This window comes from Artibeus jamaicensis, unplaced genomic scaffold (genome assembly GCF_021234435.1).
Source record: "Artibeus jamaicensis isolate MK-2021 breed Jamaican fruit bat unplaced genomic scaffold, CSHL_Jam_final contig_718, whole genome shotgun sequence".
NCBI lineage: Eukaryota > Metazoa > Chordata > Mammalia > Chiroptera > Phyllostomidae > Artibeus > Artibeus jamaicensis.
Window position 1 is genome coordinate 3,339,396 of NW_026521936.1, and position 12,424 is coordinate 3,351,819.

The 12,424-nt window shown below is 60.5% G+C and overlaps 1 protein-coding gene across 5 annotated transcripts in view; it reads left to right on the forward strand.

Moving 5' to 3' along the window:
- Positions 1–12,424, forward strand: part of AGAP3 (ArfGAP with GTPase domain, ankyrin repeat and PH domain 3) — a 49,458-nt gene that overhangs the window by 36,197 nt on the left and 837 nt on the right. For 2 of the 5 annotated variants that reach the window (XM_053671846.1, XM_037131887.2), the window contains exons 11-17: positions 3,604–3,772; positions 7,251–7,349; positions 8,905–9,042; positions 10,748–10,902; positions 10,987–11,077; positions 11,270–11,492; positions 12,151–12,406. In XM_053671846.1, the coding sequence (XP_053527821.1) occupies positions 3,604–3,772; positions 7,251–7,349; positions 8,905–9,042; positions 10,748–10,902; positions 10,987–11,077; positions 11,270–11,492; positions 12,151–12,406 (1,131 nt within the window). The remainder of the gene's footprint in view (positions 1–3,603; positions 3,773–7,250; positions 7,350–8,904; positions 9,043–10,747; positions 10,903–10,986; positions 11,078–11,269; positions 11,493–12,150; positions 12,407–12,424) is intronic. The other 3 variants (XM_037131888.2, XM_053671845.1, XM_053671844.1) reach the window with 2 other exon arrangements.

Below are 12,424 nucleotides of genomic sequence, written 5' to 3' on the forward strand. Positions count from 1 at the left end.
CTGCCTCCATCTCTCCTTTTCCAACTTGAGCAGTAAGCTTCTCACGTGCCCGCAGTGAGCAGGCAATCTGCCTCCTGGTGAGCCGCCCCTTTCGGGTGCCAAGCAGTGGAAGGACTCTTGGGAACTCCAGCGGTGTGCACAGAACTCTCGGCCTGCCTGGGTCGACGGCTCTTGCCTGAGACTCACCTGCCGGTGACTCACTGGCCGATGGAGGTCGGCCGGGCTGGAGGGGCTGGCGGGGCTGGCGGGGGAAGGGCCGGTGGGCAGGCCTCGCGCCCGGTTCTCGCCTGGCCCAAGAGAGCCCGCCACAGCCTCCCCCATTTTGCAGCCAGCGGAGCCATTCGCACAATCACCTTCTGTTAATTCTATCTGCAACATCAATTAAATTGTTTGTAGAAACTAATTGAATGTGGCTTAATCACACATCTTAATAGCTTTCCACGCTCTGAACTCGTTGTTAATTCCAGTAATAAAACGAGATGAGAACGCTGGCTGGGTAATTAGCGAGGAGGCTGGGGAAGAAATTGCTGTTTGATGGTGGGTAATAAAGGCAGCCGTGGTGACCGCTCTCCGGAGCAGCCGCCACTGCCGCCGCCGCTCCCCGTTCTGCTGACGGAGGGAAACGCCGCTGCCGCCGCTCCTCGCGCTCCTCGCCACGCTCCTCGGGGCTGGACTCCGTGTCTTGGCGGCGTGGCCCTGGACCTGGCCTGGCACTGGGCACGCGGCAGAGAGCCTGTGTCTGCCAGGTCAGAGGTGCCAGCAGGGCCAGTCCTTCCCCTTCTGTCCGGGTCTGGCTCCTTGGCCCCGAGTGGGGTCCCTCTGTGTAGCTCTTGGCGTCGGGTCAGCTTTCCCTGCCATGTCCCAGCCCAGTCATCCCAGGGCTGTCATGGGTCCTGAAAACTGGCAGCTGCTGTGACCTCCTTGTGAACTAGAGCAGCCCAAGTCCCTCCCCAAGGAGAGGGACGGCAGTTGGGCTTTGGCCCAGCCAGCTGTTGGTGGTTGTGTGCAGGGACCCAAGACGAGTACGTACAGGGACTTGGGGTAGGTGTGTACTGAAGCTGGGTCAGTGGGGCGTCGGGGCTTGAGGTGGGGAGGGCAGAGACAGTGAAGTCACACGTGGGACGCTGGCCTGAGAGCGGGACCAGCGGGCCAGCGGTGACTGGGCGGAGTAGGCTGAGTTTGTGGGAGAAGGGACAGAGGTGATGGGCACTGGGCAGGCAGCAGAAGGGCTCCTGGGTTCGTTTCCATCCCTGCCACCGTGGGAGGGATCAGCGCTGGAGACAGAGGCCTGGCTGCTCTCAGCAGAGCTGGGTGCAAAGGGTGCCCAAGGGGCGTTCCTGTGGGTGGAGACTGCTCAGGGACATCTCAGTGACATTCTTCTCTGGTTCTGAGGCATGAAGCAAACACCCTTAGAGCAGTGTGTGCCGGAGGCCAGGCACCTGGCACGGTCCTCACAGCGGTCTAGGCGGTGGCAGGGAAGGGCGGGTGTCTCTTTGGACACCCACTTCTGGGAGCTCTTTCTCCCTCGGCTGGCCAGACCCCTCCGGCCCTTCTGAAGGGAGGCCCATCTGCCCCTGAGGGTGTCAGCTGCTTGGAGAATATAAGGCGACCACAGGCGCAGCCAGGCCTCCCTGGAGCTGGACTTGGGTGGTGGGGCCAACGTGCTGGCCTTGGTGGCACCCCTGCCTCCCCATGGTCCTCCCACTGGTCCCCATCCTTAGTGACATCCAGCCTCATGAGGAGGTGCAGGAGGGAGGCTGACGTTGGGTGCTGTTTCCACTTCTCGCTCCTCCTCTCAGCCCAACTGCCCCGTGGGAGGGAGGGGCTAGAAGGGGCCGGAGCTGCCTGGGGCCCACCTGGCAGACGTCCGCAGTCTGCAGGGACCAGGTGACCCCTTTCCACTTGATGTCCTCTCGGTCATTCCCAGAGTGATGGCAGCGCGTTCCCAGAGGCAGCATGTCCATCTGCTTTTATAAGCAGAGGACACTGTCACTCTTTCCTGAAGCTAACAGGTGTGAAGGTGGCAGAGCGCCAGGGTGACAGGAAGCCCAGTGCGCCCGAGTGGGTACAGGTAGCAGGCTCGGCCTGTAAGGACACGAGGCTGCGTCTGAGATGGTGCTGTGCTGCTGCTTGGGGACGCCATCCGGACCCAAAATGCCGCAGAGGTGCCCTGGAGCACGGGGGGTGACTCGGCATCTAATCCATGGGGTTCTGTGGGCCCGGCCTCTGCTCTCAGGGCCTCCGGCAGGAAGGGGTGTGGGGGAGAGTGGAGTTCGTGTCTGGAAGGAGAGACCAGCGCAGTGGGGAAAGCCGGGCCGGGGGGGACCCAGGGGCAGGGGTGTGGCTCCGCTCTGCCGCCCCAGTGGCCAAGCCTCTGTGGGGCGCTCAGGCCAAAGTGGCAACGGCGGGGGCAGTAGGGTCAGAGCACCAGGCAGCTCCCACTCTGGTCTCTCTGGTGCCGACTGGCAGGCACGGTGGAAGGAGTCGGCCTTCGGCGCACAGCCTCACGAGTCGGAAAAGCCCGCGCCTGAACCCGGCTCCACCGCCTTCCGCCTGAGTGACTGTGGGCAGCTTCAGCTTTGAAAGCCTCAGTTGTATCATCTGTAGAGTGGGTGGTGTGAAGGATACATGCGTGAGATGACATGCGCAGTAGAGACACACAGCTGTGGTACGGTGACGGCCTGGCCCCGAGTGGGAAGGGGGCGTGATGGCGGTAACGGTGGTGCTGTTACTGACTGTGGACAGGCTACCCTGACCCACTGGTACCTTTGACGCCATAAAGCCTGTCTCATAATTCCTCAGAACAGCAAAAGCAATCAGAGGCTTCCCCGTAACTGTTGAACAAATGTTTACTGTTAGGCCCTGTTCCGAGGACGGGCCAGGCTCTCCATGCTGAAGCGACGGGGCACGCGATTCTGCAGACGGGCTGACGTGCTGAGGGACCAGCGACCTAGGGCCCGGGGAACCCAGCCGCCCACACCCGTGGAGTCACCTCCTCTCTGCTGCTTGGGCCCTCTCTCCCTAAGTCCCTTCCTGTCCAGCACCTGGCCAGTGTGTTGTGTCCTGAGCCATGTCCCCTAAGGGAGGCCCGAGCCTCACGCAGCTCCTAGTTCCAGACCCTTCTCTTTTCCCTGACTCAACCTGCTCCTGGCTGAGTGCCCCCGAGCTGCATGTGGTCAGCGTGTAGACCTAGGTGTAATCCAGACTTGGGGATATTCTGTGGGCCTCGCAGTCCTGCTCTTAAACTTGAGCTCTCTGCCCTGGCTGGTGTGGTTCAGTGGACTGAGTGCTGGCCTCCGAACCAAAGGGTTGCTGCCGGTTCGATTCCCAGTCAGGGCACACACCCGGGTTGCGGGCCAGGTCTCCAGCAGGGGGCATGTGTGAGGCAACCACACACTTATGTTTTTCTCCTCTTCCTTCCTCCCTTCCCCTCTCTAAAAATAAATAATAAAAATGAAAAAAACCTTTGAACTTGGGCGTGCCCTCCCTACGCCGCCCCAGGCAGCTCAGCGGAGTCAGACCTGGGCGCTGAGAGGGGCAGTACTAGAGACTGTGCGGATGACCTGTCCTGACGAACCGTCTGTCTCACCCACACGGCCCTAGGATTACATGCAGAACATCCACGGCAAGGAGATTGACCTGCTGCGGACGACGGTGAAAGTGCCAGGGAAGCGCCTGCCCCGAGCCACGCCAGCCACAGCCCCAGGCACCAGTCCCCGGGCCAACGGGCTGGCCTCCGAGCGGAGTAACACGCAGCTGGGCGGGGGCACAGGTGAGGGGGCTGCTGAGGTGGGGCGGGGGCACGGGGGGAGCGTTGCCTTTTCTTCCCGGAACAGTGGGGGCTGCTGTGGTGCACCCTGGGGAAGGCGTTGGGGGTTCCGCTCTCTGGCTGCGTCCTGTGGAGGAAATGCTGCCCCATGGCATTGGGGCAGCAGCCGATGCACAGCCCCGATGATGATTTGGAGGTCGGAACGGGGCCAGGTGGCCTCATGCTGACAGGTGGCATCAGTGGTCCCAGGACCATCTCTCGAGGCAGGTGACAGTGAGGGCAGGACCTTGTGCACGCACATGTGGCTGGTGTCTCAGCCCAGCTTGTCGTGTGGGGATGGAGCGCCTAGAAGGGGACAGAGTGGCCTGGCGCCTACCTGGCAGGTGTCCTCAGTCTGCAGTGAGAGGCGGGGTCTTTGCTCAGGGAGGACCGAGGTGGCGAGAAGCTGGTGGCCGGCAGGCGGAGAGAAGAGCTAGAGCCCGAGACAGTCTGAGCTTGAGGTGGGGCAGCTTTTCCTTGGCCAGTCCTTCCTTTTCCAGAGATGCTGCGGGTTCGGGTGAAAAACACTGTGCTCCTCCTCAGGCCTCCCGGCTCTGAGCCACACTGTTCTTTGGACGGCTGTCCCTCCCATGCTCAGTCCCTTCGCCCCAGATCTGCCTTGGCGTTTGGACCCTTCCTCCCCAGACCTCATATCCCTTCTGTTGTCCTCGATAACCAGATATGGTTTTCCCCTGACCCGGAAACTGCTGCTTAGACATTGTCCTGCCCTCCTGGGTGCTGCCACTGTGTCCCTGCCCCGGGAGGTAGCTCTTAGCATGGGTGTGCTGCATTCCACACAGATGCAGGCTGTTCCTGTGGTCACAATGGACGTTCAGTGGACGGGGCTGGGGTACTTAGTCCCTAGAGTGGATGGAACAGACCCCAGAGAAGCACCCCACTCAAAATGCTAACAGGAGGCCCTGCATTGAGAAACTCGGGATTATGGAAGGTGGGCGGGGCGAGAGGCCTGGGCAAGGCGCCCGCCCTGGGCTGTGTTTTCAGCTGGAGGCACTGGGAGAGGTGGAGGGGAGGCGGGCACTGACATTTGTTGAGTGAGGTGAACCAGGTACAAGGAAGTCTATGTCATGCCCCGCTTCCCAACTCTGTGAAGTTGAGATCATCACCCCCATTTTATGGATGAGGAAACGGGGCTCAGAGAGGTTAAATATCCGGGCTGGAAAAGCTGAGTTCTGTCCTCTCCCACCCTGAGCTGAGAAAGCAGCCCTTGGGCTGTGCAGAGGGAGACCCTAGTGGACGTGGGAAGAGAGGAAGCTACGGCAAGAAAGATAGGTACCCGTCCGGGCGGGGTGCCTCCCGTAGGGTGCACCAGGGCAGGGTCTGGCTTTATGGCAACCGCAGGAGGCCATGTGCAGCCCCCGTGCTGTGAAACCCCTGGCGTGTAGGGGAGGGGCTGGAGGCCGGCCAGGGCCCTGAGAACTCTCTCAGAGCCGATTGGGGACAACGAGGGTCAGCCTCCGGTCAGGCTCAGGGTTTCCCGCATCAGACTGGAGGAGGCGGAGGAGTATCAGTGCCCCAGAGGGGGACCTTTCTTTCAAGGCAGGTAGCATGAGAAGCTGGGCTGTTAACCGCAGAGGGAAACAGTAAGACCCTTTGTCCAGTCACGTTCCCGGGCCCCAGTAGCCCTCACCTGGGGGGCAGGAGTGGCCAACAGAGGAGGAAGGTGCACGCGCCACACCCACCCGCGTCATTACCAGCGCCCACACACCCTCGCCGACATGCCCAGAACACGCGCACCGACGCTTCCCCAGCCCGAGTCCCCTCTGCTGTGCGCTGACACCGACCTCGTGCACACTCACACATGTCTCCTGCTCACCGGGCGATGTTAACATCTCATTATCTTTGTTACTGTAATTACATTATCCGCTGCTTTATGCAGAATTATCCTCCGAGGACTAATTGATGGCTCCATGTTTAATTCATTAATCATTAGCATCAAATTCGACAATTACAGTGCACACTGATTGTGGGATTGCAGGCGTAATGAGGGGAGAATTAACAAAGAAAAGGGAGAGTACTTTTCCTCCCTGGGGTTTTGGGTTGGGGGCTTGGTGAAGAAGGTGGGCCTGTGCTCTTTGGGTGGGGCTGGGGACGAGGGAGTAGGATTTGGAACCTGGGAGGCGGGAGATGTGAGGTGTCTGAGGAATTAGGGACTGAGCTGCCCCTCCGGAGAGTTTCCTGACCCTGAGAACGGCTGTTTGCAAGGGCCTGAGGCCGGAGCGGGAAGGGGGCAGGATTCTGAAGGAAGGTCAGCATGTGGCCCAGAGGGGACCAGAACGGGGTTGACTGGCTGCGGTCTCAGTGCCACGTGTGTATTAGTAAGCACCTACTGTGTGCCTGGTCCTGCCTTGGCATTAGGACAAATACAAGAGAAACACAAAACTTGCCCTCCACCTTTCAGGGGCATGTAGTCCCCAGAGGAGTAGGGGTGTCTGGCCTGTTCCTTTACCTTCTAGTGACTTCAGTGCTGAGCTTCCCACCCCTAGGCCTCCCGAAATTCAGCCCATGTGCTCGAAGGGCTGGTTTGAAACCCATGTTTGCTGCTTGCTCTCTTCAGCTTTGTCCAGCTTGCAGGCCCCTCTCTGCTTCTTCACCACCCTCCAACCCCTGGCCAGGTCCTCTGCTTTCGGTCAGACGCCCTGGGTGTGGGCTGCCTGTCCTGAGACCTCCCACGGCCATTGCCTCCTGGCCTCCACCCCACCGTCTTAGGTGGACTGAGGCGAGAGGGCAGCCTGGGCCCTTTAAGTGTCATGGGCTGTGGGGGCCCATGGCCGTCCCTGCAGTCTCTCCACTGGTGCCTGGGGAGGGGGCAGGGCGTTCGGAAGGTGCTTGCAGCCCTGCCTGCCTGCCCAGCGTGGCTCTCCTGGAGCCTTCGGTTCCCCTCGCCTCTGCCGTTCTTCCCTGATGGGAAACGAAAGATTAATTTTTTCCAGCCCAACAGGATAATTACTAATACTAATTAGACATAATTACTTGAATTTGATACACTTATTTCTCCTCAGAATGACAGCAAATCTGAGGCAAAGCGAGTGGCATATGTGGACCAGAATGTGGGGTTGCAGGGTCCTGACCAGAGGGAGAGGGGCCAGGGTAACAGCCCGATGAGATGAGGGGCTCTGCAGTGATGGGGGTATCAGTACCCCTCCCCTCCACACTTACGGGTCCAGGAGAGGGACGAAAGTGTGCACCTTCACGTGCATGGGGAGAGGAGGGGTGTGAAGTCTGGGAACGGCTGCCTCCCAAGGCAAGGAGGGCCTGTGTGAGGCCGCTGGTTCTCCAATAAGCCTGGCCTGGTGCCCGGGACCCAAGAGCCCCCCACTTCTGGTCAGTCTCCTGTTGGAATGTCTCCAGCTGTTCAGGAAAGCCTATATGCACCCCTCCCGTGGCCTTCCCTCCAGCCTGACCCTCCCCCCCCCCCCGCCAGGCGCCCCCCACTCGGCCAGCCGCCCCGAGGGGCTGCACCAGCGCTCCTGCTCCGTTTCCAGCGCAGACCAGTGGAATGAGGCCGCTGCCTGGCCCGCAGGTATGCAGGACAGGGCCAAGGGACTGGAAGGCGGCCGCGCAGTGTTTTTGGCCTGGGTGGCTGTGATTGGATGGTGCCCAGGCTGGGGGAGGGGCTCTAATGTTCCTCCAGCCTCCGCTGGCGCTTCCATCCTTTGGTCCCTCGTCAGCGGCCAGGCGCTGGAGACCCTCCCTCTGCAGCTTCTCTGCCCGCCCGCCACTGTCCCCAGGCGGCGCTGGTGGTGGCTCCCGCATCTCCATCAGCCCCCCGCGCCGCCAGCTCATCAGCCTCACCGCAGGGGGACGGGGAAGCGGGGCTGAGTAGGGAGGTCGAAGGCTGGGGGCTTTAAACACGTTCTGAAGGCGGCAACTCGCCTTCAGGGAGAGGGCATCCCAGCAGACAGGGTCCAGGGAGTGGTCTGGACAGGTAGTGTCCCCACCCCCGCCGGCTGCTCTCCTTGGGTGGGTTCAGGCCCCGCCCTGTCCACAACCACCACCTTCTCTCCCCCCTCCCACCGTCCTCTGTCCTCAGCTCTCCATCGTCCTCCCCCTTTGTGCATCTTGTACCTCTCTTGCATCCTGACTCTCCCTCCCCGTGCTCCTTCTCCTGCCCCTTCCGCCGGTGCCTGCACATGGTCCTGCGCGTGTCCCACCCCTCTCTCCTTACTCCCACCCGAATGCTAACCCTTGGGCGCAGATCCTGGGAGTTCCGAAGGCTAACAGGAAAATGGGCGCAGCTATGCCCTCCTTTCCTAAGTGAGGGGTGAGACTGCAGGGTACTCGGACCTGGGCTTCAGTATCCCAGGCAAACCTGCCCCTCGCACTGCCCCCCACTGGGCAGTGGTGCCTGGGCAGTAACTTTTCTTCCTCCATTGGCCTCCCAAAGGCTTTTCACGGGGTTACCCAGGCCAGACTACCCACCCCAGAGAAGTCCTGCCCTCTATTCCACCCTGGGCCTGAGCTCTGACCCAGGAAGGTGCTGGGCACTCACTGCACAGGGAATCCGCCCAGCTCCCGACCCAAGTCCAAGCCCCCTGGGGAGTGAGTGTGCAGGGCTTGAGAGCAGGATCTAGGGCCCTTCCCAGGTCACCGTCCCTAAGGCCTGTGCTGGCCTTGGCGGGGCCCCTCTGTTGAGTCTGGAAGGAGGAAGGCAGGGAGGGAGGGAGCGTGTCTGCCTCTAATGAAGTTTGACATTTAGTGGTGAGCGCTGGGTGGGGTGTGGGAGACGGGAGCTTGATTAGCGCGCTCTAATTGACAGTAATTAGGCAGCTCCCTGATTGTTTCTAATTCTGCTATTAATTGTGAGGAGCGGGGAGTGTGATTGAGGATAAATTTGGTGCGGAGCTTCTGGGGCTTCAGCTCCCTGTGAGTTCCCTGGGCCACCTTCTACCCCTCCAGGCTGCAGAAGCCGTGTCCTCCTCCTCTTCACCCTGCTCTGCCTGACCTTCCTACACTCTCCCCACTTCTCCTCCACTGAGGCTGGCCGGGCAGAGGCCCTCCTAGGGATGTTAGGCAGGACCCATGCTCTGCCCCCACCCTCCCCTCTGCCCACACTTCTCCAACTTTCCCCTCCCCAGCCAGTGGCTCAGCTGAGGTGCTCAGCTCCAGCCCCAAACTGGATCCTCCCCCATCTCCCCACTCCAACCGGAAGAAGCACCGGAGGAAAAAGAGCACCGGGACCCCCCGACCAGACGGCCCCAGCAGTGCTGCCGAAGGTTAGGGGGACCCGGAGGGAAACTGGGCACAGGAGGTGGGCAGCGGGACTTGGGGATAGTAGCCCATAAGTATTACGGTAAAGGCTTTTAGTAATAATTGTCAGTAAAAGTAGTTCTGCAACTTCTGTGGTAATCCAGACCCAGTGGCTTAGAAAAGCCCCCTTTTCTGCCTAGCTCAAACCCTTTCCGTGACGATGTGAGCTTGCTTCTTTTATTCTCGTAGAAGGTAAAAGCACATAGGCAGCCACTCCAAAGCTCTTCCAAGACTTTCGGAAAAGCAGGGCTATGTTTTCTGTGTCTCTTGTATCACCCATTGTGTTTAATGAGTGCTGGGCACATAATAGGTGCTTAATATATGTGTACCAATGGGCTGAGTCTCTCCTCAGTCGGCTATAGGCTAAGGGGATTCCAGCTGCTTGTTTTTCCATAGGCCCTCTGGAATAATCCTTTGTCTATCATAGTGTCGCTTCTCTGGTTTTCCCTCAAGTGTCTTCAAAATGTTCCTCTGCTCAGTGGTTGGAGTCTCTGGATGTTGACACCTAGTCGGTCATTTCTGTTCTGATTGTCAAGGTTAGGGATGTGGTTAGGTGGGTGGAGACCGTCTCCATGGGAACACGTTTCCCAGCCACCCTGTGATACGTGATGCTTAGTGTTTGTGGCATGGGGTCCACCCATCCTGGGGAACTGAGCCCCAAATGATGGCATTGAGGTCATTCGGAGGCTGTGGGGAAAGCAAGGGGAGGTGGACTTGTGAGCCTGAGGAGGGAAAAGGTGCCAATTTTGTTTCTGTTAAGGGCGCCCTCAGAATGGGAATCCAGCAGGGGAACTTCTGGGGGATGTCAGTGTCGTTGAGGTGAGAGGCTGCTCTGGGCAGAACATGTGGCTCAGGCCTCTGTCTAGGGCTCAGCCTTGGCCTCCAACAGGTAGCTGACTGTCTCTCCAGCGCCCACGACACAGTCACACCACTTGTTAGGAACTGTTCACCCGTGGGGCGGTGACCACTGGGAATGAGATTCATATGGCTATCTTCTGGGGGAGCAGGACTGGACACAGGTTGACCACATCAGTTGGGGTCACAGTCCAGCCCACAGTGCTGTCACTGCAGATGTCCTCAGGTGCCTGTCTGCTCACACACCCTGGTTCATGGAGAAAACCTCTCCTCTCCCCATCACTTGCCCTTCCTGCCTGTCTGTGCCAGGGTAGTGGGGGAGGGGCCCAGCTCCCAGGAGCCCCACGCTGACGCCGTCAGGAATATTGGGTTTAATGAGCTGCAAAATGAGGCGGCTGCAGCTGACATGTACGGATGGTGCCCACGCCCGCCTCCCCCACCCTCTCCCAGCACTGCCTCCTAGCACCCCATCACATCCACCAGATACTCAGCTCTTCTTGCTCCAGGAAGCACCCTGATTTCCAGACCCATTGCCAGCAGTGCCGGTGATGCCGAAACCTTGTGCCCCCATCTGGTGTCACTGAGGCTCCACAGGTGGTTAGGAATGGGAGGGCGTGGCTCCAGCTGTCGCAGGTTCACTCCCCCCCACCCCACCTCTGCACTTTGCCCTGGGGGGCACAGCCCTTGGGGCTGGTGTGGAGGAAGGAGGATGGGTGCCAGGAAAGGAGGAGGCGAGTGGAGTTGTGGCAGTGACATGTCTGGGTGTGCCTGCCGAGGTGCCTGCTGTGACGGCGGTGAATGCTCTGTCCCCCACAGAGGCAGAGGAGTCCTTTGAGTTTGTGGTGGTGTCCCTCACGGGGCAGACGTGGCACTTCGAGGCCTCAACGGCGGAGGAGCGGGAGCTGTGGGTGCAGAGCGTGCAAGCCCAGATCCTCGCCAGCCTGCAGGGCTGCCGCAGCGCCAAGGACAAGGTTGGCGTGGAGACCTGAGTGGGGTGGGACCCGAAGGTGGCCTCATGACTGACCAGCCACCTCCTGTCTCTCCCACTGTGGCAGACTCGGCTGGGGAACCAGAATACAGCGCTGGCTGTGCAGGCCGTCCGCACCGTTCGTGGCAACAGCTTCTGTATCGACTGTGATGCCCCCAGTGAGTGGCAGGGCTGGGGTGTGCAGGGCCCAGCTTGGGGGCAGCTTAGAGAAGACTCCACAAGCTCTGTAGAGAAGCCTTGACAAGAAGCTTCCAGGAGGCCTGGCAAGAGTGCAGGGAGGAGCAGGAGGACTCTGCTGGTGGCCTCACTGGGAGCCTGTGAGCTTCACTGTGCTTCTCCTCCTTCCCTAGATCCGGACTGGGCCAGCCTGAACCTGGGTGCCCTGATGTGCATCGAGTGCTCGGGGACCCACCGACACCTGGGGGCCCACTTGTCCCGGGTCCGTTCCCTTGACCTCGATGACTGGCCACCTGAGCTGCTGGCTGTCATGACCGCCATGGGCAACGCCCTGGCCAATAGTGTCTGGGAGGGGGCCCTGGATGGCTATGCAAAGCCAGGGCCTGATGCCTGCAGGTGAGTGGATGGGACCCTGAGGCCGACCAGGGAGGGAGATCAGTGTCCCTGTATGGGGAAGACTGGAGACGGTGCCAAGTGGCTGGGACAGTGCTGGAAGGGTTAAAACTGGCCGTGGCTGTGTTGGCCCCCTTGGGGTTCCCTTCCCCCTCCCTGCCTGTCACTCAGGCGCCTCACAACAACAGGCCCTTTCTGAGTTGTTATCAGCAGGTCAGGGGGCCAGCAGGAGGCGCATGCGCAGGGCCCTATCTGCACTGTGGTGCGAAGGCCCAGCCGGAGCTCTGAGATGGGGAGAATGGGTGGTAGATAGGGTTGTGGGGGGCCCCGGCACAGGCCCCCTCCCCCTTTGTTCTAGCAGGGCCAGATAAGCCGCCACACGAGCCCTGCCTGGAGTCTTCCTGCCCTTGCGGCCCCTATGTCCCCGCTGTCCCCAGGGGCCTCCCTTCAGCGTTCTTTCCTTTCAGCTTCTTCCGCACCCTTTGCATTGCCCGCTTGTCCCTCTGCCCGCCCTCTCACTCTTAGGCTTCTCTCTTCTCTGCCCTGACACTTTCTCCCACTGTTTCTTCCTACCTCTCCTTTGGGTGTTGATGTCCTTTCCTGACCACCGCCCCTGGCCCTGCCCTCCCTCGCTCACACCTCGATGCACCTGTGCTCTCAGAGAGGAGAAGGAGCGCTGGATACGGGCCAAGTACGAGCAGAAGCTATTCCTGGCCCCACTGCCGAGCTCGGATGTGCCACTGGGGCAGCAGCTGCTCCGGGCCGTGGTGGAGGACGACCTGCGGCTGCTGGTGATGCTTCTGGCACACGGGTCCAAGGAGGAGGTGAACGAGACCTACGGGGATGGGGACGGGCGCACAGCTCTGCACCTGTCCAGTGCCATGGCCAATGTCGTCTTCACTCAGCTGCTCATCTGGGTGAGTCCCTCCTGACTT